This window comes from Sabethes cyaneus, chromosome 2 (assembly GCF_943734655.1).
Source record: "Sabethes cyaneus chromosome 2, idSabCyanKW18_F2, whole genome shotgun sequence".
In the NCBI taxonomy this organism is placed as follows: domain Eukaryota; kingdom Metazoa; phylum Arthropoda; class Insecta; order Diptera; family Culicidae; genus Sabethes; species Sabethes cyaneus.
In genome coordinates this window covers 57,882,172-57,907,891 of record NC_071354.1, presented here as the reverse complement: position 1 = coordinate 57,907,891, position 25,720 = coordinate 57,882,172, and the positions used below count along the sequence as shown (strand labels likewise).

The 25,720-nt window shown below is 40.0% G+C and overlaps 1 protein-coding gene across 3 annotated transcripts in view; it reads left to right on the top strand.

The window, feature by feature from the left end:
- LOC128738126 (retinol dehydrogenase 14) overlaps positions 1–25,720 on the top strand; it is a 41,740-nt gene that overhangs the window by 1,565 nt on the left and 14,455 nt on the right. For 2 of the 3 annotated variants that reach the window (XM_053832999.1, XM_053833001.1), the window contains exons 1-3: positions 5,930–6,276; positions 16,189–16,302; positions 16,403–16,541. In XM_053832999.1, coding sequence (XP_053688974.1) covers positions 16,201–16,302; positions 16,403–16,541 — 241 coding nt within the window. In that variant the 5' untranslated portion in view covers positions 5,930–6,276; positions 16,189–16,200. Of the gene's footprint in view, positions 1–5,929; positions 6,277–16,188; positions 16,303–16,402; positions 16,542–25,720 lie in introns of those variants that run through there. The other variant, XM_053833000.1, reaches the window with a different exon arrangement.

Below are 25,720 nucleotides of genomic sequence, written 5' to 3'. Positions count from 1 at the left end.
GCGGCACAATTTGCGGCCTTTCTCCGCCACTATACCGCTAAAATACCAAGATATACAAATTCGTTGACCACTTCAAAAGTATCTACATTGACAACCGCAGCACAAATACCCGAGGAGCTACGATCTGCCAGCCGTCATGCACTTTATTTTAGCAAAATTTATGACTAACCCAATTGTCGCAGCTTCCTTCTCCGAAAGCCTCTTCCACTGTGCTACGATTAACGCCTATGAAATCCACGTCATCCGCATAGAGCATATGGGATTTCGTAATTATGGTAGGTACCGCTTCTCAGTACCCCTGCTCTTCGCATGATTTATTTCAATTCTACTTTTTTTTACGAGTAAGGAAATCTACTCAGCACCTTAGAAGATACGCAACTATCAAACACCTGAGAAGACAACTCAGGGAGTGGGGTTAGGTATCCCGACCCCCCTAATGGGACGTGAGGATCCAGACTCACTAAAACCCTACTCGAATTTTCAGCCTCAATCCCCCTGGCACCACCTTATCGGTATTGCTTCAGGGAGGGACTATTGTGCTTAACGCACCCTCTTAGATAACTACTGGACTATAGTGGTTAGGCTATTTACTCGCCGTTGATCGGCTCTCCAGCAGTTTTGTAGCTAAAGTACAATCTGAGTAGCAGCCACATTGACCGCTCCCCAGACGTCCGAGCTAGAACACATCCTTTAGACTAAGTTATCCGAAGAAGTGTCCTGTCCGCTCACTGTCTGCATGTTGCTTCTAGCGCCCACGAAACGAATAAGGCCATTTGTGAAATCAGACCATGCCCGCTGCCATGTGGTCATCGAGGCCGGTCTTGTGGTACTCCGTATGCCTCTAGTTTCACGTTGGTTGAAGTACTCTACGTCCTCACTGATGATGATGACAATATGCATCATACCCGCTAAGACGCAGATTGTGTCATATGAAACTGTGCGATACGCACTCGCCACTCTCAAGCACATGAGACGATAGGTAGCCAAACGCCTTCGCTTGCTGCCATATATCGCAGAGCTATTAGACATCATACGGGACAATGCCGAAATAGCTGTGGAAACCTTCTTGCAGGCATAGTCGACGTGGCTCCCGAACTTGAGCTTGTCGTCGACCATGACTCCCAGGAGTTTTAAGGACCGCGTTGACGAAAAAATGCAGTCCCCGACGTTGATATTTGCTTGCTGCACAGACTTGCGGTTGTTCACCACGACAACCTCCGTTTTATGATGCGCTAGCTTCAGTTTCCTGAAGCGCATCTAATCTTCGACAATACTTATAGAGTGGACAGCCGTCAACTCAACCTCTCTGATAGATTCACCGTAGACTTCCAAGGTGATGTCGTCCGCAAAGCCTCATCATACATGACGTTCCACAACAAGCGGGCCTAGTATGGAACCTTGCGGAACCCCTGCGGTGATTGGAACGCACTTTTGACCCTCCTCCGTATTGTAGCACAGCACACGGTTCTGGAAATAATTTTCCAGAATCCTGTACAGCGACACCGGCACTTGGACGTTCCGAAACGAATTGGCAGTGGAGTGCCAACTAGCGCTATTAAACGCAATGGCGCAATAGCGGATACCTGTCCTCTTGCGCTGGATTGCCACCTTGGCTGCCTTAGTGACAGACAAGATGGCATCCACCGTAGAGTTGCTTTTTCGGAAGCCGAATTGATTCCTTGACAGACCGTTTGTACCCTCAGTGTACTGTACGAGTCTGTTAAGGATAATCCTCTCCAGCACCAGCCGGCAGTATGGAGTAAACAAATCGGCCTATATGACGAAGGGACACCCGGAGGTTTTTCCGGCTTCGGCAATAGGATCAGGTACTACCGCTTCCATCTATCCCGGAAGTGGCCATCTTTCAGGCATCTACTCATTACTGTTCCGAATAATTCGGGAGCCTCTAAAATAGCCGCTTTATTGGCCAAATTCGGAATTCCGTCTCGGTCCCGGTGACTTGCTCACCTTTAGGGATTTAGCGATCTCAATGAGTTCCTCGTTCGTAACTGTTGCTTCCTCCCCGACCTCAAAACCGCCGTCGCCCACGTTACTTTGGATGTTCGGCTGAGAGGCCGACCATCTCACACTATGGTCTGAGATACTGGAACGTCGGCCGTGGGACGACTCAGCGGCCTGAGGCCAGAGCCTTGGCTCGTGGCGCGGAAAGTGACCCTCGATGATTCGCTCCAGCATCTCCGGCGATCGCGCTGCGGGCGCCATCTCACCCTTGGTCTTTTCCATTACGACCCTGTACACATCACCCCACGGGTTCACATTGGCACTAGCACATAACCTTTCAGAGCAAGCTCGTTTACTAGCTTTTATCCCACTCTTAAGCGCTGCGTGTGCAGCAACAAGTGCTACTTGATATTCAGCCCTGCCTTCGTCCGAACGAGCTCTTTGCATAATTCTCCTCGCATGAAAGCACGCTCCTCGGAGTTCCACAATTTCATCTGTCCACCAGTAAGCCGGTGACTTCCCATACCTAAGTCGGCTTTTCCTAGGCATGGTAGCACAAATACTTCGGAAACGAAGTATGATGTCTTCCATCCACGGGTGGTTGGAGTGTCGGTTCTACTCGCCGACTGCCGCCTCGTTATCTGACCGACACCATAGCGAAGTGTAGCCATTGTCTACCCTCCAGTCTCCTGTCAGATCAGGACTGCCGAATGTCACGTCGACGATAGACTCCGCACTGTTCCTACTGAAGGTACTTGTGGTGCCGACATTGGCCAGATCTACGTTAAGCTTTGCCAGAGCCTCAAGCAGAATCAGACCCCTATGATTCGTGGGATGACTTCCACACTCTACCGTCCAAGCGTTAAAGTCGCCCGCCACAACCACCGGCATTAAACCAGTCAGCACAACTGATACTCGGTCTACCATCCGCGTAAACTGCTCGATAGACCAACTCGGCGGAGCATAACAGCTGCAGTAGAACACTCCTCCCAATTTGACAACCGCAAATCCCTCATCTGCAGTTGACACAACCTCCTGAACCAGCAACCCGCTTGTCGTCCATATAGCCGCCGTCCCGGACCTATCCGAGATCCAGTTGCCGTTTCCGGTGGGGACGCGATATGGGTCCGAGATTATAGCTATAGATTATAGCTGCTGAGCCGTGCTGCAGTGGTTCAGGTTGAGTTGTCACTTGCACTATGAATGAGGCTTAGTCGCCAGCATACCAGCCGGGTACGTTGGACCTCCTGTTACGTGCTTTGCGTCCCGTTTACCGGTACAGATCAGTCACTTGGGAGGTTCCGCGCAGTTTCTCACTTTATGGCCAGCACTGCCACATCTCCTGCACAATTGGCTCCTATCTGGTCCCTTGCAGTTCCAGGCTTTATGTCCGTGCTCGAAGCTTGTACGACCTCGCGCAGTTCGGTGATCTCATCCAGGTTTTTAAGCTGGAGAGTCACTTCTGGTGTGAGAGCACGTATCTGCACTCCGTCCTCAAGTACTCCTTCCGCTATGGACTTGTATGCGGAACTCTTCTTGGTGGCGTCCTTCTTTAATTCAAGGATCATATCGCCCGTGAGTGAGCGGCGGATGTTACGCACGTCCGTGCCCACATCCCTGAGTAGGGCGTCTCCTCTCATGGCCTTCAGAACCTCCGAGTATTTCGACCCGTCGGTTTTCAGGATAAGAGCATCACCCTTTTTCGCTTCCTTGCCGGTTTAGCTGGAGCTGTTTTTTAGTGGAGCTTCCTCTGCATTTTTTCTTGGCCTTAACCTCGGTCCACGGGCCACTCATCTTGGAGCTTCCCGCTGGTTCATCGGTTAGCTCTGCGAACCCGCTAGCCAGAGGGCTTTTACCGATCAGGCGTTTTTTCGGTTCCCCGAGGACTGTCTCAGGCGCTTGGCGGACGCCTTACCGCTGCTGGTAGCGCTTTCCGTGGCCTCCTTGGCTGCGTTGCGGCACTCCGTCAACGGGCAGACATCCGTCTGTACTGCCTTCGACTCCGTCACGGTCATCTTCTTCACCTCTCCCGTACGCGCCACGAGATCGTTGTGCGTTTTGTCGCTGCATCCAAGGTTCTCCGAAGCATGACCAAGCTCTGCTTGAGGTCCTTGGAGAAATTCCGTCTTGATATTAGCTTCGTATCGTTTCTTTGTCGTTCCAGTTCGGTGCTTTTGAGACTTTGAAGATGCATAATTCGGCACGTTTAATCGTGTTTTGGATAAACCCGAGACCAGATGGATTCATTCGCCTTCATCGCCGTATCGCGAATCGAAAACTTCGGCCGACGTTTCAACAGATTCAACACCTTCCTGGCACCTTCACAAGTTAGCTTTTTTCGGTTTTTTGCCACTACCTGACGGCCGTTGGGTCGTCTAGACCCCTTCTTGAATGACTTCATCTAGTCCCGATCCATCTGTGGGACGCAGTCGCATGTTCCACGACAGCACATATGATTTTTTGTCGGATCTGCTCTTGCTCTGATGCCATTTCATTAATCACTTAACAGATAATGACCAATTTCTGCCATCGTAAACATTACACTCCTAGCTAGCTGTAGACCAACTTCTATCAATTTTTACCCACAGGTTACAAAAGTTACAAACTAATCAAAATGTCTCACTTTTCCGAGTACCGTGGACCCCCGTTCGTTTGACCGTTTTTAATCTGAACACTTTTTAATTTGAACCCCGTTGGTTTGCACAACATGCAAACTAAAAATGGTTCAAATGTCATTCTCAATATGACATCATTTGCTAATGCGGACAATGCACATAAACACGATTTGTTTGTACTGATCTAGCGTGTTTAATCTGTTTCACATTGCGTTTTCCCGCGTTTGCCCAACGGTTATGGTAGAAATCCGATCGGAAAATGAAATATTCGCTGCTTGCAACTGCCAACTGAATTAAATCACCAAAACAATAACAAAGTGCCCTGCTCTTCACACAAACTGCCAGTTCACACAAACTTCAGCATATTTAGGGTTACTAGTTGTTCAAATGAAAAACTAACCCCGTTAGTTTGCATGAGGAATCGTTCAAACGAACGGGGGTCCACTGTACAGTCTTTACTTTCATTTTCTGCAGTCAAGACACTCGTGGATGTCGCTTTGACTAGCATATTGACATTTCAAGTACCATGCCTCGAATAATTGCTGCCCTTTTTTGATTGTCCATACCGATAACTACGCTGTGTTATCTTTTTTGCCTTGTAGGAGACATTGAACCACTGTGACCAGTTCTTTGATCTATTGTGTAAGCTTTTTTGAATTTATCGTAGCAAATATGATGACAAACTCTGAGCCGGAGAAAACATTGTAAGCCAGAAGAGTACAGGGTTAAATGCAAACAACAATAGTAACATGACATAAATAGCAATTTTATTGAAAATATCTAGATATATATTTTATTCTTTGTCATTGTGAGTTTAATTGCAACTACAACAGGGTAAGTATTACTACTTGCTACTGGCACTCTTTTCCAGATTAGTTCTGACTGTATGGCGACTTGCCTATGAGATTAGTTTAATTCGAGAATCAGTTTAAGCTCTTCAATCAACACACTATTGCTCAGTGAATAATTTTGAGCACCCCTTGCTCAATACGATTGTCTGAATCAATAGTAGGTATATTCCTGCTGCAATACACTTCACTAAACAAATAGCAGATATTTTTGCGTTTGTTATCCTACCTATAACAAAAGTTATAAAATCGGTCGAAAGTGTCAGTTTCATTTGAAGTGAGGTGGTCCGACGCCGCTTAACTGTATTCGAAAAATTTGGCAATCTTCCATCACACGAAAGGGTTTTTCTCCGTAAGGTGAATTGAGTAACGTTTTCTATGATTAATTTGATTTTTTCCGACTGTGCAACGCATTGCTGTGGCAATGTAGCCCCTCAACTGCTTCTAAGCCAAAATGTATACTCGTTTGGGCTAATATAAGCCATTCGAATTCGTGAGAAACATCATCAACGTTCACGTAGCATTACAAAGTCGAACGTCAACTGCGTGTCGTTACACCGAGCACGCCTCGCCGGGAATCATGATGGGGCAGCCGCCGGACATATCTGGCGGTCAGATAGAGTTTCGCAGTTTAAATTTCGTCGTCGGTGAATTAACACGTCTGCGCTAAACTGCGGCGATAAAGGCGCGCGCTAGTGTCGGGTCGGGCAAGTGTCGATCGGATTTCGTGAGTGTGGTGTAATGCTGAAGATATCGGTACCAATTTTGGTTTGATTTTAAACCGACCGTGAGTGTTTGTGTGATTTTAAATCCATTGAAATAATTTCAAGGTCGACCGTGGGGGTTAAAAGGTTGGTTGATTGATTGCATCGTTTGTTTACCATAATGATAAGACGTGTTTATTCATCGCATTCTGTGAGCAGTTGCATATTTGAAATAAAGTGCTGGTTGATATCCGCAAGTGGCCTGACAAGAATAAATGTTTCGTATATTTCCTATATTGCTACTAGAATAAGAGTAAAATTATTCGATGACCGAATAGCGAAAATAAATAAAATAAATCTATCGAATGAAGTCATCGTAAGTGATAAACCAGAGCTCTGAGAAAAAAAACTAAGTTTCACGAGAAATGCTTTAGGACTGAGAACATAAATTGCATAATCACCTTTCCAAGTGCAAAATTTTCTTAAATAGTGGAAAATGATAAAATTATTATTATTTGAAGTTGGGTAACAAATAAGCTTGTGCAAACTTCACACCGTTGATTGATTATTTTTACGCTTACCAGAAAACTTTATAAACAATGTATGCCTTTTAAACAATGTATTTTTATGGGTAGGATTTACGTTTTTCTATATGGTATTTAAACGGTTTTTCGCACAATTTTTTTAAATTTACACGATAATTTTCAAAACAACATGCTGTCTTTATCCAAAGCAAAATGCATTCTCAGACAATGGAGTGCATTCAGAGCTAAACATCCTCTGTTGTCTTAAGATTGTTCGAAGTCAATGCTCTGTGATGATATAAGAACCAACGAAAAACAAACCACGTACGAGTTGTTTGCGGCTGTTTACAGAAAAGTCACTTGTTACTTGAAGTGGAAGCTCAACACAACACATATCACCCATATCAGATGGTAATGTATAGAAACACTCGTAAAAATGACTCAAGAAGTTGAAATCACGTTCAAGGTCTGAGCTTCTTTACTTGAACTTCTCTCCTATAGACTTTCCGAGAATATAAAACATATTCATTTTCAACATCGTATTGCCACTAATCTTACGATCCGGAAAATATGAATGTCTGCCAGAAAACTGAGGATAGACTACATTTGCCAGTGTTTGCGATAAAGTTTAATATTTGTATTAGTTCTTTGAGCTCTATAATAAATTTATTTGTATCACGGCATGCGAAGATCTTTCGATTACAAATAATGTAGCTCTAAGATGTTGTACATAAAAGAGTCATAGCCTGAAACAAATAGTTTTTTTGCTCGCATCGGGTTTTAATTAACTGAATAAAAACATTTCCACTGTGCTGATGCTGATTATAGGTGGGCAAAATAGCTCTTTTGTGTGAGTGGCGCTGAACAGTCCATTTTCTGCCGCGAACCGATTAAAATGAGTGGCACATTGATATCGCGACCAGTGTTGAAAAATTCATAGCAGCAAAAAACTCAATGAGATTTCAAGCACAAGAAATTTCAACTTGGATCAGAAGCGCCGAACTCACATATGAATTTCTCTCGCTATTATATGCGATGTGAACCAAATTCAGCTGTGAGCATTTTGCTTACTTCTTCCACAGCTGGCATTTCATACAACGAACCAGAGAGCGAAAGAGAATTAATTAGGGATGGCAATTATCGCCAAAAATGGTTATCGATAACAATCGATGTTTCCCGCCATTTTATCGATATTATCGATAAATATCGATAATCTTCAAAACAAATCATATATTGACAGGCGAGGCCAACCAAGGCACTGGTAGCGTTCCTTATACTCTATGTGTGTGACAGTAACTAATGAATATGTTGAGCTTGATTGGTTAGGTTATTCGAGTTGAGCGCTGAATCCCGCTTATGCGAAATTCACCCAACTGTCTAGCAGCGAAAACTTTTTTCTTCTAGACTTCCTGTCAAACATCTTCCCGCTGTTATCCGTGGAACCAAGCAGCAAGGCAACAACCGTTTCTAGCAGAAACTTTGCCTTACACGGTTTTGCTCAGATTTTTCTGCCGATTTTTTGTTCGATTTCTGTCAGCCATGTCGAACATGTTCAACATGTTGGCAAAGCCTAAACTCATCGACATTCTTAGACAAAATTTTCTAAGTTTGTACACGAATGGTGGCCTTAACGGTGAATCGCATGGTATGTCATATAACCAAGAGTTTAAAAATATCGATAATTATCGCTAATCCGAAAATTTTTATCGATGATCGATGATGCCTCGGACATATCGATATTATCGATATGTTATCCATTCCTAGAAATAATCGCCAGAGAAAACATCAGCTGCGAAAAAAGCTAGCACACACTCATGAATGAAGATGGCAAACAAATTGGCAGAATTTACATTTTTCCTTCGCAGGAATCGACATTTTCTTAACTAGAAAGTAAAAAGCCTAATAAGAATTAGATAAACATGTAGTTTAAATGTGTGTTTTAGTTTAATTTTACAATTTATTTAGAGATTCATTCTCATACGCTCAGTCACAGTTACGTATTGCACGAGAGAATGCCTATGCTGTTCAACAACGAATTTGTATGTATAGGTGTATAGCTCCGGGTAGCAGTTGAAGTAAAGCAGAATATGATCAAGCGGGAAGAAATATGTGTGAGTTTTGTGCTTCTTGCTATGAAAACAGAAAAACTCACGCGTGAGTTTTTTTCTGCATAGGATCAAGTTGACATGATTCACAATTGATTTTGATTTTTGATGAGTTTTGAGATTTCGAGTTCGCGACGAGCAATCGAATCGGGCACGTGAGTTATGTAGTTGAGTCGAGCAGTCGAGTCGAGCAGTCAAATCGAGCAATCGAATCGAACAGTCCAGTCAAGCAGTTGAGTCGAGTAGTTTAATCAAGGAGTTGAGTCGAGTAGTCTAGTCGAGCAGTTGAATCGAGCAGTCCAGTCGAGACCTGGTTTTGGCTACAGACAAGCCTCTTATATACAGTACTAGAGGACCCGGCAAACTTCGTACTGCCACAAATTAGACTGAATATTTCAGATTCTAAAATTCAGACTAACTGCGAGAGCTGCTGGTTTTAAGAAAAAGGAGTGTACTAACGGTATAAGTAGAATTTCGTAATTTTTTAAGGATTTCAACATTTGATGTAGTCGATAAACACCGGATTTTCAGAGAGCGTGTATTAAGCCATTAGCAAGAAATGAAAATTTGGCAAAGTCTCAAAATTATTATCATCTACACGTTGGAAACATGTCGGTATCAAAGTTGGTTTGTCAGTTCCCAATACCCAACGGTTGTGTTGGTAGAAGTTACATCGTGTCTTATCTTATAAACCCTACTAATTGTTAACTAATTTTTTGTAAAAGTTAATTCGATGGGTTAAACAGCGCCAAATTGCGTCTGCTGCAGTTGATTTTCTAATTATAGACAATGTTTAGTTAAAACCTTACTGAGACCACAATCGTTACACCACCAACTATATTTTAATTGATGCTGAAATATATCATTGTTCCATTTAATGCTCTCAAACCTTTTTTTTTGCTTTAAGAATTCGTCCCATTATCTTCTTGTTATTCTGTATGCTGGTTCTTGAGTTAACCAACAATTTTTTGACATTCAAGCATATTTCCTTCATCACAATCAGTGGTTCATTTGGGATTCTTTGATAATTTGAAATTCAATTCAATATTCTGATATGTATTCGATGTCAATAGGCATATGATTCTTGTTTTTAATAGATTTGTAAATTGATGGGTAAGAATTAGCCGAAATAATTGCATTGCCGAATCTAGATATCTGTAATTTGCAAACTGCTTTAGTAATAATTTACTGATCAAGATGATTTCATTATTCCACAAAATGGATTGAATTGCTAATTTTATTTCTAACCGTCTTGTCAAATATGTGAAAATGCTAATAAAAGTACATACACATTTGCTTTCAATCCATTTTTGCTCTCTTAGTTCCTTTGGTATTTCACGCTCTAAAATAATTTAACACAGAAGCGTAATTTTGTGAAATTTTGTACACTTTTAAGGGGTGCAATACGAAATAAAACATGCCATTAATTATGAACTGTAGTAAAATTTTCATTTAAATCAGTACTTTCACAATAGATTTGTTGCTGAATTGCTGGATTTACTACATATGTGACATGTATTCTTCATTTGATGATCGGAAACTGGCAATTTAGTCAATTTAGTGCTTAAACCTGTATTGGATCTTAAACCTGTATTGGATCTTCTAGATAAGCATACGATGTAAAAAGGCATATAACAGTTTTGTGTTTGTTTCATAAATTCGATAAATGAATACTTAATTAAATGTGCGATTTTTTTTATTGACGTTTTAAACTTGTTCTTAGGTTTATCAATAAGTTGTAAGAAATTGCAAGAGCATAAAAATTATTAATAGCATTGTTACATGTAGCGATTTCAATGAAGGCAACCACGTGTTTATTTACCAGACGACGAACACGGTAACGGCGCTGCTAAAAATCAAACGGTGCTCGCAGCAAACACTGTCATGGCGTTTGCAATGCGCTGTGGATTTTATATGGAAAACCAATTTTCTGAGTTTTCTAATCTTTCAAGTAAATTTTCCGATTTTTCTCGCCGTAAAAACATAGCGGTGGGGAAAATGAACACAATAAAAAAAAGATGGCGCAAATCGGACGCTCCGTTCTCAAGTGATGCGCGGTCGAACTTTTACGCTCCTCTTTTATATATAAGATAATAATAATGTTCCGACCAGGGATGGTTCGATCACCTTGACTCAATTTTGATTCATTTGACAATACCGTCTTAACGGGGCCAAATATGACAAAGTTATGTATGGAACATTTGTAGAACAGGTTATTATCTATAATTTTGCGGAATGAAGTTTTGCTGTATCTTTTGTAGTTCCGGCGCTACAATGCTAGTATCTTATTAGTGACTAAATGAATGTTCATTTAGCGTTACTAGCGTTGTAGCACCGTAACTACAAACGATGCAGCTAAACTTTGTTCAGAAAACTTGTAGATTAGAACTAGTTCTACAAATTTCCCATACATTACATTGTTATATTTGACTCGGCTGAGACGGTACTGTCAAATGAATCAAACTTGAGTTAAAGTGATCGCACCCTCCCTGGTTCCAATTTTGTCAACCCCTGTAGAGTAGGGCGGGGCATAAGTGCGATGTTTGAAGTTGCCATCAATTTTCGTGAGATATAAAGAAGAACAACAACATAATATATTTTATAGTGATGCAGTAACTCAATGTCTTCACATTCAATTATAAATCAGCTACGGTAATAGTGTTTTGCAAAATAAATTCTTCTTTTTTCTGATCAAGTGCAGATTCGCACTTTTACCCCACTAGCGGGGCAAAAGTTCGAATACCACGGGGCAAAAGTTCGAAGCTAGAATCCTTGAAGTTAGCCCAGCAGTAGCTAACAAAACCATATTATCTTCAATCTGCGTTATGTTTCGGTAAGGAATATTCTCAATTGGCACCTATTCTATTTTGCGCTGGTGTATTGCAGCCTCCGTTAGATCGAAACTTTTCCAAACGTTTGTTTTTTGTTTCATCAGCGGAAACACATTGTTTTCCTTCTGCCAACATCTGGAGAGCATGCAGTTTTCTGCAGATCTTCCATTTCTAGTATCTGTAATATAGTGCCTAAAGCTGTACATAATTAGCTATACATTTTTGCCTCGTCCATGAATCGCACTTTTGCCCCGTCCGTGACTCGCACTTTTACCCCGCTAGGCGCTTGACGGGGTTTGATTAAATTACGGAAAAGCGAAATATATGTTGTAAATTATTGTCGCTGTATTTTCAAAACAGATATGTGAGTGATGTAAAGCGCTGCTACAAATTTTCAACAAGTAATATCCTCCTGTTGATATCGTATTTGCCGTATAACGAAAAATTACATCAAAACCACCCCAAAATAATATTTGCACATAACTCAGCAACTATGCTTCGTGGGCAACCAAAGTTTACGTTAGATTGAAGCTGTCAAAGTAGTCACCCATCCATGCCAATACAGAAAATTTACTCGGAATCTACACCGATAAATCATTGAATCGCACTTTTACCCGCATCGCACTTTTACCCCTCCTTACTCTATTCATCAGCTTTTTATCCCGATTTTGTCAGCCTATAAATTTTGTTTAACTTTTGTGCTTTTAAACATGATTTATAATACTTTTCAGCCTGCTTGAAACTATTCTGGTTCTCTGGGGAGAGTTATTGAATAAAATGATGCCTTCTTGCGAGCAATTCGAGGTCAAAATTAGGGTATTTTTATAGTAAAAGTTCTATAGTTGCTAAACAAGCAAAGATAGAGGTATACTATGTTCAACAATGTTATGTATTTTTACTATTGGTACAACTTTGTAAAACAGAAAAAAGTCATACAACAACTACAAAAGCAGAAATAGCATTTTTCTATCTTTGGTGAAGAGATAGAAGGTTACTGTCTTCAGCCAAATTTCTTGTAATAATATGCTCTAAAACTTTACAGAACACATCAATGTGTTATATTGAAACTGAAGAAAAATAGTTTTTTTATTGCACTTTTAGGGGGATTAACCAAAATTTGAATTCCGCTGGACGATAGAACTTTTAATTTTAAGAAACTCTTTAAAATTTAATTTTTAGTAGAAGTCTTCGATATTACAAGGTCTTCTTAAGTGTTGAATTTTGAAAAAAAAATCCCGATTTTGTCAGTTTCCCCATTTTGTCAGTCCAAAATTCAATATGGGGCTGACAAAATCGGAGCATTACAATATTTATATATAGAAGAAGAAGAAGAAGAAGATTAGTCAATTTTTGTCAATTTTATGTTGAACTTCGATAAATTTCAAAGAATATTTCTAGCGCAACATGTGAAAAGGGTCTATGTGCAAATGAGGGATTCTCTTTGTGTCTCCTCTCTTGCGTTTACCATGGTGATATGAATGCATTCCAATGCAATTTTTCGTTACCAATAGCTAGCAAATAACGCCAGCAACCATTTCATGCAAAATTAATCCGTTCAAGTGCATTTGCATCGCCGTGATAAGCGGAAGAGAGGAGACCCGAAGAGAATCTCTCATTTGCACATAGGCCTTTTTCACATGTTGCTCTTGAATTTAATCTTCTAATGGGTAAAACTGAAGAAGGCCCTCCCTTTTGGAACCTCAGGGTCACATGCAAACTTTTTTGGATCGAGGGTATGGGGTATGGCAATAAGGTTCTAAACAATCTGCTTGACGTTTCGGCAGAGTTTATTTCTAATTCCCGTCGTAGTAAGTAAAGCCATTCTAATTTTCATCATTTGTTGGATGGATTTAATGAATACTCCAAAAGTTCTTGTGCTGATTTGACTAAAACACATTTACCTTCCGATCCGTGAACTATGAAATCACCGAAAAGCGATTATTAAAGCATATTATTGAAATTACGCAACTAACTTTATTTCTTAAATTCGTCGTACTGTTTTAAAATCCGTCGAACAAAATTTTTCATTGTCCGCAATCGTAAAAACGAACGAACGAAGCTAACGCGCATGTATTTGTGTAGGACGGCATGACAAATGTTATTATGCAAAATTTCTGCAGGTCAAACAAGGAAATTAAAACGATTAGTCGACATTTTCTGCTTCGTCGCACGAAAAACGCGTATGACAGACAACAAACTAAAATATTAGGGAATAACTTGTTTGGCATTGTGTGTCATAAAAATGCTGTTATTTTTAATAATTTGTGTTGGATAGGACGGGAATAGGCAATTACGACGAAGCAGCAACATACCCTACTTACAAACCGAGCAGCATTCTGACCATGCATTCAAGAGTTCATCATTTAAAGACAAAAAATAAGAAAATTTAATCGGAATTAATTCGTGAATGTTTGTCATTTTAATTTTGAGAAAAATGTATTTTAAAAATAAATCAATCGGCTTTAAAATTTTACTGTCAGCACTTCACATATTCTATTCGAATTTTTTGATCAAGCTGATTTGATAATCTAAGTATAGAGTTGAATAACTTCTTCTTACAGCGACGTTTGTTGTCTAAAAATCCCAATTCAATCTTCTTGTGACTTAATATACTGAAAAAAACATTATTAGTTTGATTCGAACATCTTACAACGCTCCTTGTTAGAGGCTTAATGAATGATGTGATTTTTTTTCGGTCAAAGGTGACATGATAAATAATGGTGTTTTGCTCTACGGGTTGCTTATAAACAAGTCTATTGTCTAGTATGGGTGAATGGTTATTAGCTCAAAAACTGACAAAAACCAGTTTAAAATGTGTTGGCCCTTAAGGCAAGGAAACAAGACCTTCAAACGTTTGGCTAGGCAATACATAAATTTGGGCCTAAGCTAATCGTGGGCCAAAACTGGTTGCAACCGTTGTAATGCCATTGTGTCCACCGCTATTGCCGATCTGTATTAAGATGTGTGTCAACTTTACTAAATAACCAACTTTCAAGTTATCTAACATCTGAGCTCTAAAATTAGAGATATTTTTGTAAATCCATTGTAATCTCCTTGCACGTAATTTTTCAATATTTATATGTGAGCAAAAATGTGAAATTAATAATGCAAAAAACGCTTCAAATTTATTTTTACAATTTAGCTTGAATCCTTGGTCTATTTTTCTGCGGTTTGAATAACAATTGACCTAGATCGATACTGTATTAATCGGTACTAATTTGGTGGTTAAATTCAAAGATTATTCTAAAAAGCTTCGAATTTTATTTTTATTTTCTGGATGAATATAATACTGCCATTCCACCTTTCGTGTGATGCTTCAAAATAATTGTTTTGTTGCAGGTTCGAAGGTTCTCAATCAATCATAATACAATTATAATTATTAACAATCACTGTCCTCAAGCGCAGCGCAATAATGTTCTACCGCAAACTGAACCCGATTACCGTCGACTATGTACCTACTCTATTGTATGTCACGCAGTACAAGGGGTAATCACATTTTACAGAGGCGATCTCACTCAATTAAATATGAGCTTTGAACTGCATCATTCAAAATTAAAAAAAGAAAAACAATGCATTTAAAAATATATTAAGTTTGAACAGTCAATTAAGATTGCAAAATCCCACTAGCCTTTCTTGAAGAACTTAATTTTTGTAAGCTTACTTAATTTTTAACAAAAATTTAACCGGTTTTATTAACCCTGACGTTTGGTGCCACGTTTTCGGTCTGATATTTGCGCGATACAGAAATGTTAAGCTTAGGTTATCGCTTCTGTGATACATAGGTACATTTTATCGACGTTTTAGGAAGAGATAAATAAATCAATTTGAAATACCATACCATGCGACAAATGTTTTGCTCCGCTATTTTTGTTCGCCGATTTCTGTGGAAACTAGTAGATGTGTATAATCGCGAATTATTTACGTATAACGTTATGTTTACATACGATTTTAAAATAAAATAGTCCTAGAATCAATGCTATTATTGAATCTGAAATAGTAGAGTATGTATCTTCCAACAATTAATTAAAAACAACACGTATATTTCGCATCGCCTATACCATTCTACCCAGTTGCTAATCCAATTGGTAAAAATACCTAGAATACTTATAAAGGCACACACAGAAATTTGACCTTCATTTTTCTGATTGTGATTTTACACAAAATGTATGCGTAATCCAATTTACAATGTATTAATTTTACATTGATTGCATGTAATTTCCGTTATGCTAAAACAATTCACACATGAACCTTCTGCACCAAATTCACACCTTTCTTTTACGCAGTGGTCGTTCATCTTCAACCGAGGTTGGTACGCCGATCAAGCGAAACTGCAGCGTCAAAGTAAACAAACAAGTCGGGTGCAAATTGTGAATGACGCGGCTAATTGCGTGATATCTCACAAAGTGCCGAAGGTTGCCGGCTTAATCTTTTTATTATACACCCTCGCTTACGGGTATTTAAGTAAACATAAAGTTATTGTTAGCCGGCATCGAATGGGTGCGTAAATATTGCATAAATCAATTCCAGATTTTTCCTATAATTTTATGATCATTCACGTGCAACAGATATTCACGAAATAATTTTTTCTCTGCTTTTCAGGTTTTCTAAAAAATGTCGCTGACCGACTTTGCATTCGTAGCTACTGCAATCGCTATATTCATTTCGTTTTATAAATACTACCTACATCTAACGTGCGGAAGAATCACCTCCAGTGTAAGTGTTTTTTCTTTAAATTGTGGTGTTTTAAAATGGTTTTCGTGCAATACGGATTTGAATTTCAACAATCCTTTACATATGTTTATATGGCGACCAGCGCAACATGGAAGGGAAAACTATCATCATTACCGGCGCAAACTCGGGCATCGGAAAAGAGACCGCCCGCGATCTGGCGAAACGAGGAGCCCGAGTTATAATGGCTTGTCGGAATATGGAAACGGCCAAGCAGGCCCGAGGTATGTATCGTATCTACGTGTTTGCGTTTGCTAGGAAATTCCACTGTAGATAGATATTGGGATTGATTGATTTCAAAGGAATGGATTCGTTCTTCAATTTTGAGTTCAGATGTTTGAACAAACCTCCATAAAAAATTTTACCAGCATTTATTTTAAACAAATCTGTTAGCGGAGTCAACAATTGCAATTTATGATTGTTACGAATTTTGTACGGCGTTACTTTTAACGTCCCGACATGGACCGTTGCTTTTTAATTTCTCCTCCTTCAAGATGTAGAGTCCACAGTTTCTTTTTGTTTTAATTCAACTACTTCTAAGGTGTTGCTCCTCGAACCATCACTAACCCAGCAAAACCGTGTGCCTACAGGTGAAGGCCTTTTATGTTCTGCTTGAAATCACACCGTTGAATCTTCCAAAAGATCCGCTCTGCTGCAGTCAATATAGTAAAACCTTCCAAGCTTATCCGAAGGTCATTAACGAAAAAAATAAAGATGAAAATGGCCCTCTTTGCAGGCAACATTCACCGTGAAACCGTATTATTCTGCGCATCACATGCTAGCATGTTCAACCGGTTGTAAAATATGTTGCATTAATTTTGCTGTTTGTTGGCAAACTTAGTAGCTTTCTTCTCTCTGAACGTAAAAATATTTAGAAACGCACTAGGTTACTTCCAAAATTGATTTCCAGGACGTTAATTGCTTTAAAAACTCATATCAATTCATAAGCAACATTTGAGCAAATTCAGTTTTTCATCACCGTAGAAAATTTTGTCAATTTTTTTTTGCATATAATATTTTTCTAGATTGCTAAGGTAATGTTCTTGCATTTTTATAACGAAATGTATACTCTACAATGCTGAGATGTAAATTGGTTGGTATAATCGTCGGGGTTCGGGTTTTTTGCCTTATTATGAAAAATTAGCATTTTTTTGAAAATTTTCATAGGGTACAAAACAGTTTCTTGGAAAGCTATCACGATCGTACCTTGAAAAATTATGTGAAAACCCTTTCTCAGGCAATAAAGGGTGTTCCACATCAAATTGCACCACGGAAGAAACGCTGTAGAAAATTACCTATTTGACCGAACGTTTTAAAATTTTCAGACAACAAAATATAACCCATTAGTAGCATATTTTGGCATATTTGTTTCATTCAACTTCAATACCATAACCGTATGCTCGCACCTTACGCTTAACTCCACTCAAAAAGTTTTGTACAACCTAGCTTCAGCTTCATCTGTACGGTAATCCACTTTTTCTTCATGTCTTCCTCAGACTTGACCTCCTTGGGATGCTTCCGTAGTGCCTGCTACATAATAGCCTAGTATTTTTCGATGGGCCTTAGTTCCGGTGCATTGGACGCATTCATGTCCTTGGGTACGAAAATGACTCCGTTGGCTTCGTACCACTTCAATACATCCTTTGAATATTGGTACGAAGGTAGATTCGGCCAGAAGATAAATTGCTAAGAAAATTTGTTTTCATTTTAGCCTTTCATCTATCTATATCCGGCATCCCTACGACGTGTCCGGCCTATCTGTTTATACTTTTTACGTACTTACTACGTTCCGGTATGTTTCTTTATTGTAATGTCTTACGAAGGGCCTCTTAATTACTTTTCTGGGTGCGATGCCCGTTAGAATTTCTTTGTTTCTTTGTTATAAAATACATCATCTGACAATAGTAGTCTTAATGATTAATAAGCAGCACAAAACAAGCAGTATAGATATACACAAAAAAAACATATTCATCTTCGAAGCCGTTGTTTAAACGTTGTTGCGGTTATATTAAAATCAAACAAATCAGCTACAGCATTAAAGCTTGTCGACCAACATAACAAAATTCTGCCATATACTCGGTTCATGGGTATTTGTCTCCAATTCCTTGAAAGTTGCACACTTCCTAGATCCAGTTCCTTCTGGTTTAACCACCCAGCCCACTGAGTACCTCTGCGTCTAGTGTCAACCGAATTCTAGGTGAACGCCATTTTGTGAGCTTGTTGTCCGGCATTCTCACAGAATGTCTCGCCCATTGTACAAGTCCGTAACAAGTATTGCTTCCGACAAGAGTATATTTGCGGATTTCTCTGCTGTAGTTGTAATCCAACGTCACTAATGACCCTAGGTACACTAATTCTTCTACCATCCGAGTCCTATCGCGCTCGGTTCTTCCCGCTGATTGATACTTGGTTTTCGACATATTCACTATCAAACCAACAGTTTCGGCGGGAAGGTTTTTTCAACAATACAGGTATACCTCCATAGTACGTACCCTCGTTAGTACGTACCCTCGATAATACGTACCCTCCATAATACGTACATTTTGCCTCGATAGTACGTACATTTTCCAGCAATGATTTGTTTATATTTTCTATATAAAGCAGAAACTTTTTTATGAATATTTATGAGTCAATACTAGCAAATACGTATTCGATAATTCTAAATATTTGAATAATGAACCATTGAACCATTATTTTAAAATTAAAAACAGTTCCTAAATAGTAAATTAATCCAATATACGTTCTAAATAACAATTATTTTTTAGCATTCTGATTTTGCAGATTTTTGCTCAGGGAATTAACCTTTTCAGTGATTCGCAATCTTTCCAACTGCGATGGGGGGAACAGTAAGCAATGTTTTATTCGTTTGTTTGCAGATACTGGTGTTCGTCAAATACGTGTAATATGATTACTACCCATAAAGGCGTAACTGTCCCATATGGACAAAAGTAAAGTGTGGAAAAATGAGACTGCAAGCAACTGACTAATTTATAAATATATATGTTGTGCGTCATTATACGATAATTATTTCACTTTCTTTGGAGGAAAAATCACGTTGCGCTAGTAATTAAACTATCCATATTAACTTTGTTGTAAAGTTAACCACAAATGCATTTTTTTTTTTCAAAATTTCGAAGATTGGTCAGTTAAGCTTTTATTTACAAGCGCAAGTTGCTAAATAAAAGCACTTCTGTCCGATAAAGCATAACCTTGGGCTCAAACATCTTTCTAAGATTTGACCCTTCTTTATCGACAGACTTCGCAGCCGGCTGTCAAAGTACAGGACAGTTATGGGGCTTGTGAAACAATCCTGCTGACTCTATCTAGCAGCACCGCCTAGCCGAGATTCGAACGTTTCAAATTTTCAATTTGAGAGAGAATTTTGCAAAAAACTAAATATTTTTGGATTCCTTTTGCTTTACTTTCCAACTATATTTTAACATTTGAAGTGTTTTTTTTCTAAAATAATTTTACCAAGATAATTATTAATTTTATAATTAGCTTAGCTTAGGTAGACTGCCCGTAGTTGCACGTAGTTGTGATTGGCCGAACCAGTAAGATTGCATAAAGAATCAATTGAATGGTGCAATCGTTGTGCAACTTCTACTCATTCAATACTTTGAAAATTGACCAATAATGACGCCGGTCACGACCAAAAGACTGTACTACATGGGAAAAGGAAGGAATATTAGTCCGATACTTGCTGTTGCTAGAGGCCGCGGGTACCACTGCATCTCCACAAGTATCACGGGACTTTATGTTAGTAGGGGAAGGCACAGATCAGGGTTCATCTTGGTAGATGATATGATCCAACGAAATAACTCGTCAGCGATTATATTTCATCTCAACTTTTCGCGATCACCATTGCAAATAAATAGTCGTTTAGAAAGCGTGTGTGACGTATTTGGGCCTGAATTTGTTTCCATGATATGAATATTATGCCTTGGACATTTATTTCCCTGAGCAAAACATAAACTAATCCCGCGCGAATAATATTGCATCCGTCTTGTTAGATAAGGATAAGGTTTCTCGCAAAATTAAGACAACGACATCGAGGTGGTCATCAAAATCACGCGTTCTAATCAGACATGTGAAAGCACGCGCCGCTCCGCACGCCGTGCTAAAACATTCTCCTTCGTTCATACGTCACACGCACTCGGTTTCAGTGCACTTCGCCGACTCTCGTACGAACAAATATAACTCCGCACATCGGTGCCGTTTTTTTGTTAGGTTCGGTTTTATGTGTGTTGAGTGGGCACCGTGCGGCACCGGGCGAAACCCCGACAGCCGAGCACCCCACTCATAGTCTGCTTTTTTTTCTTTCTTTCGTGCTATCTGCGCTGCGTACTTATCTACCTATCCGAAAACATTCTGTACATTTCGTTTAGCGAATAATATGGACATGAAAGCTAAAACGATTAAAGATTAAATTAACGAATTTTTAAACCATACTTTATTTGAATATTATATTCAGATCTCTCAATTGAAAACCCGTTTTCGATTGAAATGCGTAATTTAACCAAATCAAGATTTATAAAAGAAAGTATAGCATAGCTTTTAATCCGCATGGGACATGCAGGTTCGCACATTGAATATTTCGGAACAAAACACAATCTGATGCTTTGTATAAACGAAATAACAATTAGTTAGAAAAAACTGCCCTTGAATCGAAAAATTAACTTGTTTCGAAATGTTTTCCTATAGGTATCATAATAAGCATTACATCAAATCGAAATCATTCTTACTGAGCAGCAGCAGCGGATATGGAACACCAACACGGCGTTGTGGAAGGCACCCGCTACCGTTCATAAGTTTTTACCGTATCGCCCCAAGCAGTTATATAGGTTTTTTAGTTTGCGAGCGAAACGGCGTGCCAGTACACCAGCCGGCACTTGCTAGAGCACGGCAAAAGCACGGCAAGAGAACGGTGCCCGAACGTCCTGCCAACTCAGTGACGTACACCGTATATGAAAGAATGAGAAACAAAGCAAAGAACGAAATCATGCAAGCTGTCATATGGCCCGTCGGTAGTACCGTGCTCGTTGGTGCCTAACCGAAGGCAAGGCACTTCGATCGGGTTTTCGTGTTGTCGGGGAGCGTGCTAGTATGTAGCAACGCCAGTGCGTTCTATTATCGAAAGCACCCAGTGCCGTGCGTATGTGGACGGGTGGCAACCGTGTCGCACCGGGCGGTGTTTATAACAAGTCTGGTTCTAATTCGTTTACAAACCGTTACATATAAAAATTTGCTGCTCTGCGACCTCGGCCCTTAACCTGAGTCAAATATTATTGTAAATTACAATGCAAACTACTATTCCAAAGTCCAAACTACTAGCTCGAATTTAAAACTGGGTAATTGTCACGGCTCCCAATGAATTTTGTCGTCAAAGTTTTGCAACGAACGAGACACGAAAGCAAGCGATGCTGATCCCTTGCAATAAAATATTCGGACCTTGAACACCTCGAACTCTATTAACGAAAACTGAGAATAAAATTGCTTCAATAATCATTAGAATTAAATTAGGAGCATTGACCATTGCGAAATCATTTCAAATTCTTGGCAATTTTAATGAAGAGGTAGATAATCACACATTGCTAACTGGTCACAATACCTGACAGCTAAAACAAGGAACAGTGAAACCAATTAACCATTTCTTGAAGCAATTGGTCCCTAAGTTGATAAATATTTTATTTTACCAACGCAAATATGTAGAGGTATAGCGCCGTACACGCTCCCAAGACAATTATTTTTTTAAATTTGCAAATTTTAGACAATATTTAGCATAAGAAAAATAATACTTTACATTAAAATTTGTGATTCGATATTACGTACGTTTCGATAGTACGTACGCTAAACGATGCGCGGGTGTACGTACTATCGAGGTATACCTGTACTTACGTCGTCAGTGAACCAGATAAATTGACTAGATTTGTTGAAGATTGTGACCCACATGTATTATCTCGTATGTTTCATGACACTTTCTAGCGCCATATTGAACAAGAGGCAGAAAATACCATCGCCTTGTCGAAGTCCCTTGCGTGATTCAAATGGGCTTGATATCGCACCGGATATTCTAACACATCATTGTACACCACTCATAGTAGCCTTAATCAGTCTCGACAGCTTGTCGGGAAAGCCGTTTTCGTCCGTTATTTTGTATAGTTCTTTACGGACGATCACAAATCCGGCTTAATAACTTTCCACAAATCAAGCGAAAGCTGATCTGAGTATGCACTTTATAGCATACAACTTGTCAAACGTCTTGTACATTGCACATACTACAGTCTTCCTCCACTCTTCCGGTTGATGTTCTGCTTCCCAGCGCAAACTGGGCCCGGACCTATTTTAATGAACTACGCTGTAGTGCTACTTGCTTCGATCATCTCACGTTTATTCGTCAAGATTTCTTCATCTTTATCTTGACCCGTCTAGGCTCACGGCACAAAGGCTTTATGGGATACGTTGAGTTTCTTATAGAACTAGGCTTACTACATCCGTTTCTGTCTGTATCACTTCATGTTTTGAAGACCTCCCTGCTGCAACATTGATTCCCGGGCTGCATCCTCGTCGAACCAGATGTTACGTCAAAGAGCAAATATTCGAGAGGTCCGATTTCCTGCTAGAATGCAACGCAATGCTTACTTGCGTTGTCAATCGCGGTTAACAGCAATCCTAAACACACAAACTCATCTACAACCGTCGTTGCCGTAGATAATTACCTTCCATCAAGGCGGTTGTCCATCTCTTGTGTGCCTATATCTTCCAGATAAAGGTCTTCGCATTTATTTTTTTGCCAAATTTTCAGTCCAGCGTAGGTTTTCTCCGCCGTTTCCAGGTTTCTGGTTATAATGTCCAAGTCTTGTATCGTTTCTAAGCCCGCTTATAGAGACACTTACTCAAGGGCTATGTTAAATACAGGGGGATCTATCTGTAAGGAATTGTGAAACTCACGTGTGAAGGAGTAGGCAGGTGACCATGATTTCAAATGTCGCTCTTGCCACATTTTTCTTACCGATCTGATGCTTCTATCAGTATATGTAGCTTCCAAAAAGTTTAGTTAGTTGGGATAAATGCGTTACCGGGATCAAAATAACACAAACTGGGCTGCATGTTTGGAATTGAGTTTCTGTATATTGCAGTAGAAAGAAATAGAGTAACGAATCCCCTGGCTCGAAGTCAATTATAAGCCATTTGGTTCATGACAGTAGAAACGTCATGGAGCAAACATCATCTGCGGTAACACACACATGTAAAGAATTTGACTGCAATAGATCCCCTTGGTTAAAAAGCACGCAGAATTGTTGGCCGCGCGGTGCACACAGAACACATCACTCGATCCAACGTTATGATCAGTCGCCATCAGTCCGTATTCGTGCATTATCTAGGACTAAAGCTGATTTCGACCAACTGCCTCGAATGATGCTTTGAACTCAATAAATATGTGATGCGTGTGCGCATTGTTTTTCTGATATATCTGCAAGATCTTTTGGATGGTGTAAATTCGGTCCGTGGTGGCCCTAGTTCCACTGAAGTTCCGTACAAATCCTTGGTTGTTCGTCCGTCCACAAAACCGGTCTTATAACTCCCCACAAATCAAGCGAAAGATGCAATTCATCATGATCTCGTAATATTCTGCCTCTAAATTACAATGCCTTATTTCCATTAATCATGCGTAATTCTCGGCAGATTACGTGTCGTTTGTCTGCCTAGTGCTCAGTAGCTTCAGGAGGTTGGCTTTGATTTGCATGGTAGTCAGTTGATAGTTTTGAGCGCATATATATTGCTACTAAAGGGTGTTATGATCAAAACGCAAACACGAATGCAGGTAAATTGAATAAAAGTTCTAAAGACTGTCACAGAAAGTATGAATGCGCCCAGTTTTTAATAAAACTAGCTGATTGTCCGATTTTACTCGGGCTCCTTTGTCTTTCAGTCACTCATACATCTGTGATATTAAACGTAAATTCTCAAGGAGGAAATAAAACCCTTTTTCTTTATTTGAATGAGTCTTGTTAGGGACTCCCCTTTGTCAACACTTTAGTGCTGATTTCCTTATGTCAATGAACATGTAGGCCAAGTTTGATGAAGAATCTGAAGAACCGTCCAGGCGTTTCGGATTTATTGCCTCACCCCTCTTGACAACCCTTTCATGCTGATACCGTTATGTAAAGGAACATGTGTGCCAAGTTTGATGAAGAACCATGCAGGTGCTTCGATGTTAAGGCCTTCCTCTCCCCTGTCAGGGACCCCCCCCCCCCCTTTTATCAACCCCCCAGTTTTGATTCTCTTATGTCAAGGAACATGTGTGCCACGTTTGGTGGAGAACGGTCAAGGCGTTTTGGATCCTTTGCGCAATGAACGGTTGATTTCGATGGGCCAACCTTTTTGGCCACATCCCGTTTGAAACCTTTTTCTTTTGCTCGAACGCCTTCATTATACGATTATCCAAACGAACACTGGCAGACCTTTTTTCGAACACAAACGAGTTGTCCTCACTGAACTTCCGTTCACGTTTCCATCTTTTCCCTTCACGTTGCCGTACAAATAAAACTCCTGCCTAAGAAACTGTTAGTAGTCCACCTTAAACTAGGTTTCGTCGTCTATGAAATTGTCATCGAACTTCGTTAGCATCCTCGTGTACAGCTTCCGGAATCGTGTTTTATTTATCATCGCGATTTAAAATAAAGATGAAGATCATTATTTTCCAAAAGTCGACAGTTCGGTTCGGACAGTTTGTGTTCGATTCACGATTGTAAACTACGCTTGAAGCTAGTTTTGGGACATCTCGGACGAAGAGGTTGGGGTTCAGCGCTTTTCCCATTTTTCCTTTCCCTGTGCTCCAGTCTGTCTGACTGTCGACAAGTGTTCCCCGAACTTTTCTATTACGTTCTTAGCTCGTTGAAATGCAGCCGTGCTGGGCCTTTTCTCCAAGGATCTTTCGTATCTCCATTGCAAAGAAAGAAGGATTGCATTCTCTACCGAACTTTCAGGGTTCAAGCTATTTAACCTGCACGTGTACCCAATTGCAATTCGACAATTGCAAATTACGCAACTGAGTAATCTTCAGTTCCATGTACCGAGACTAAATTTGTCGCCGTTGTTCCGTTGCCTAGGTCGGTGGCGAATATTGTAATCCATGTTTGCTTGAATATTCATGAATCAAATTACTGATTTAGGTAGGCTACTAACAGGATACAAGCTAACGAGTCTCGTGAAGGGGGACGTCTGCCGTCTTGTCGTTAGTATTCGAGACAACATATTTTTTAATTCAGCCACCTGATCCGGGACGGACACTGCCGTGAGCCGCTCCTGACATGGAGTGTAGACGAGCGCTAATAGAGCCGTAGTGTGACATTGTGGCGCCCTTGGCGGAAACCCAATTTGACGCCCTCTCGTTCCTTAA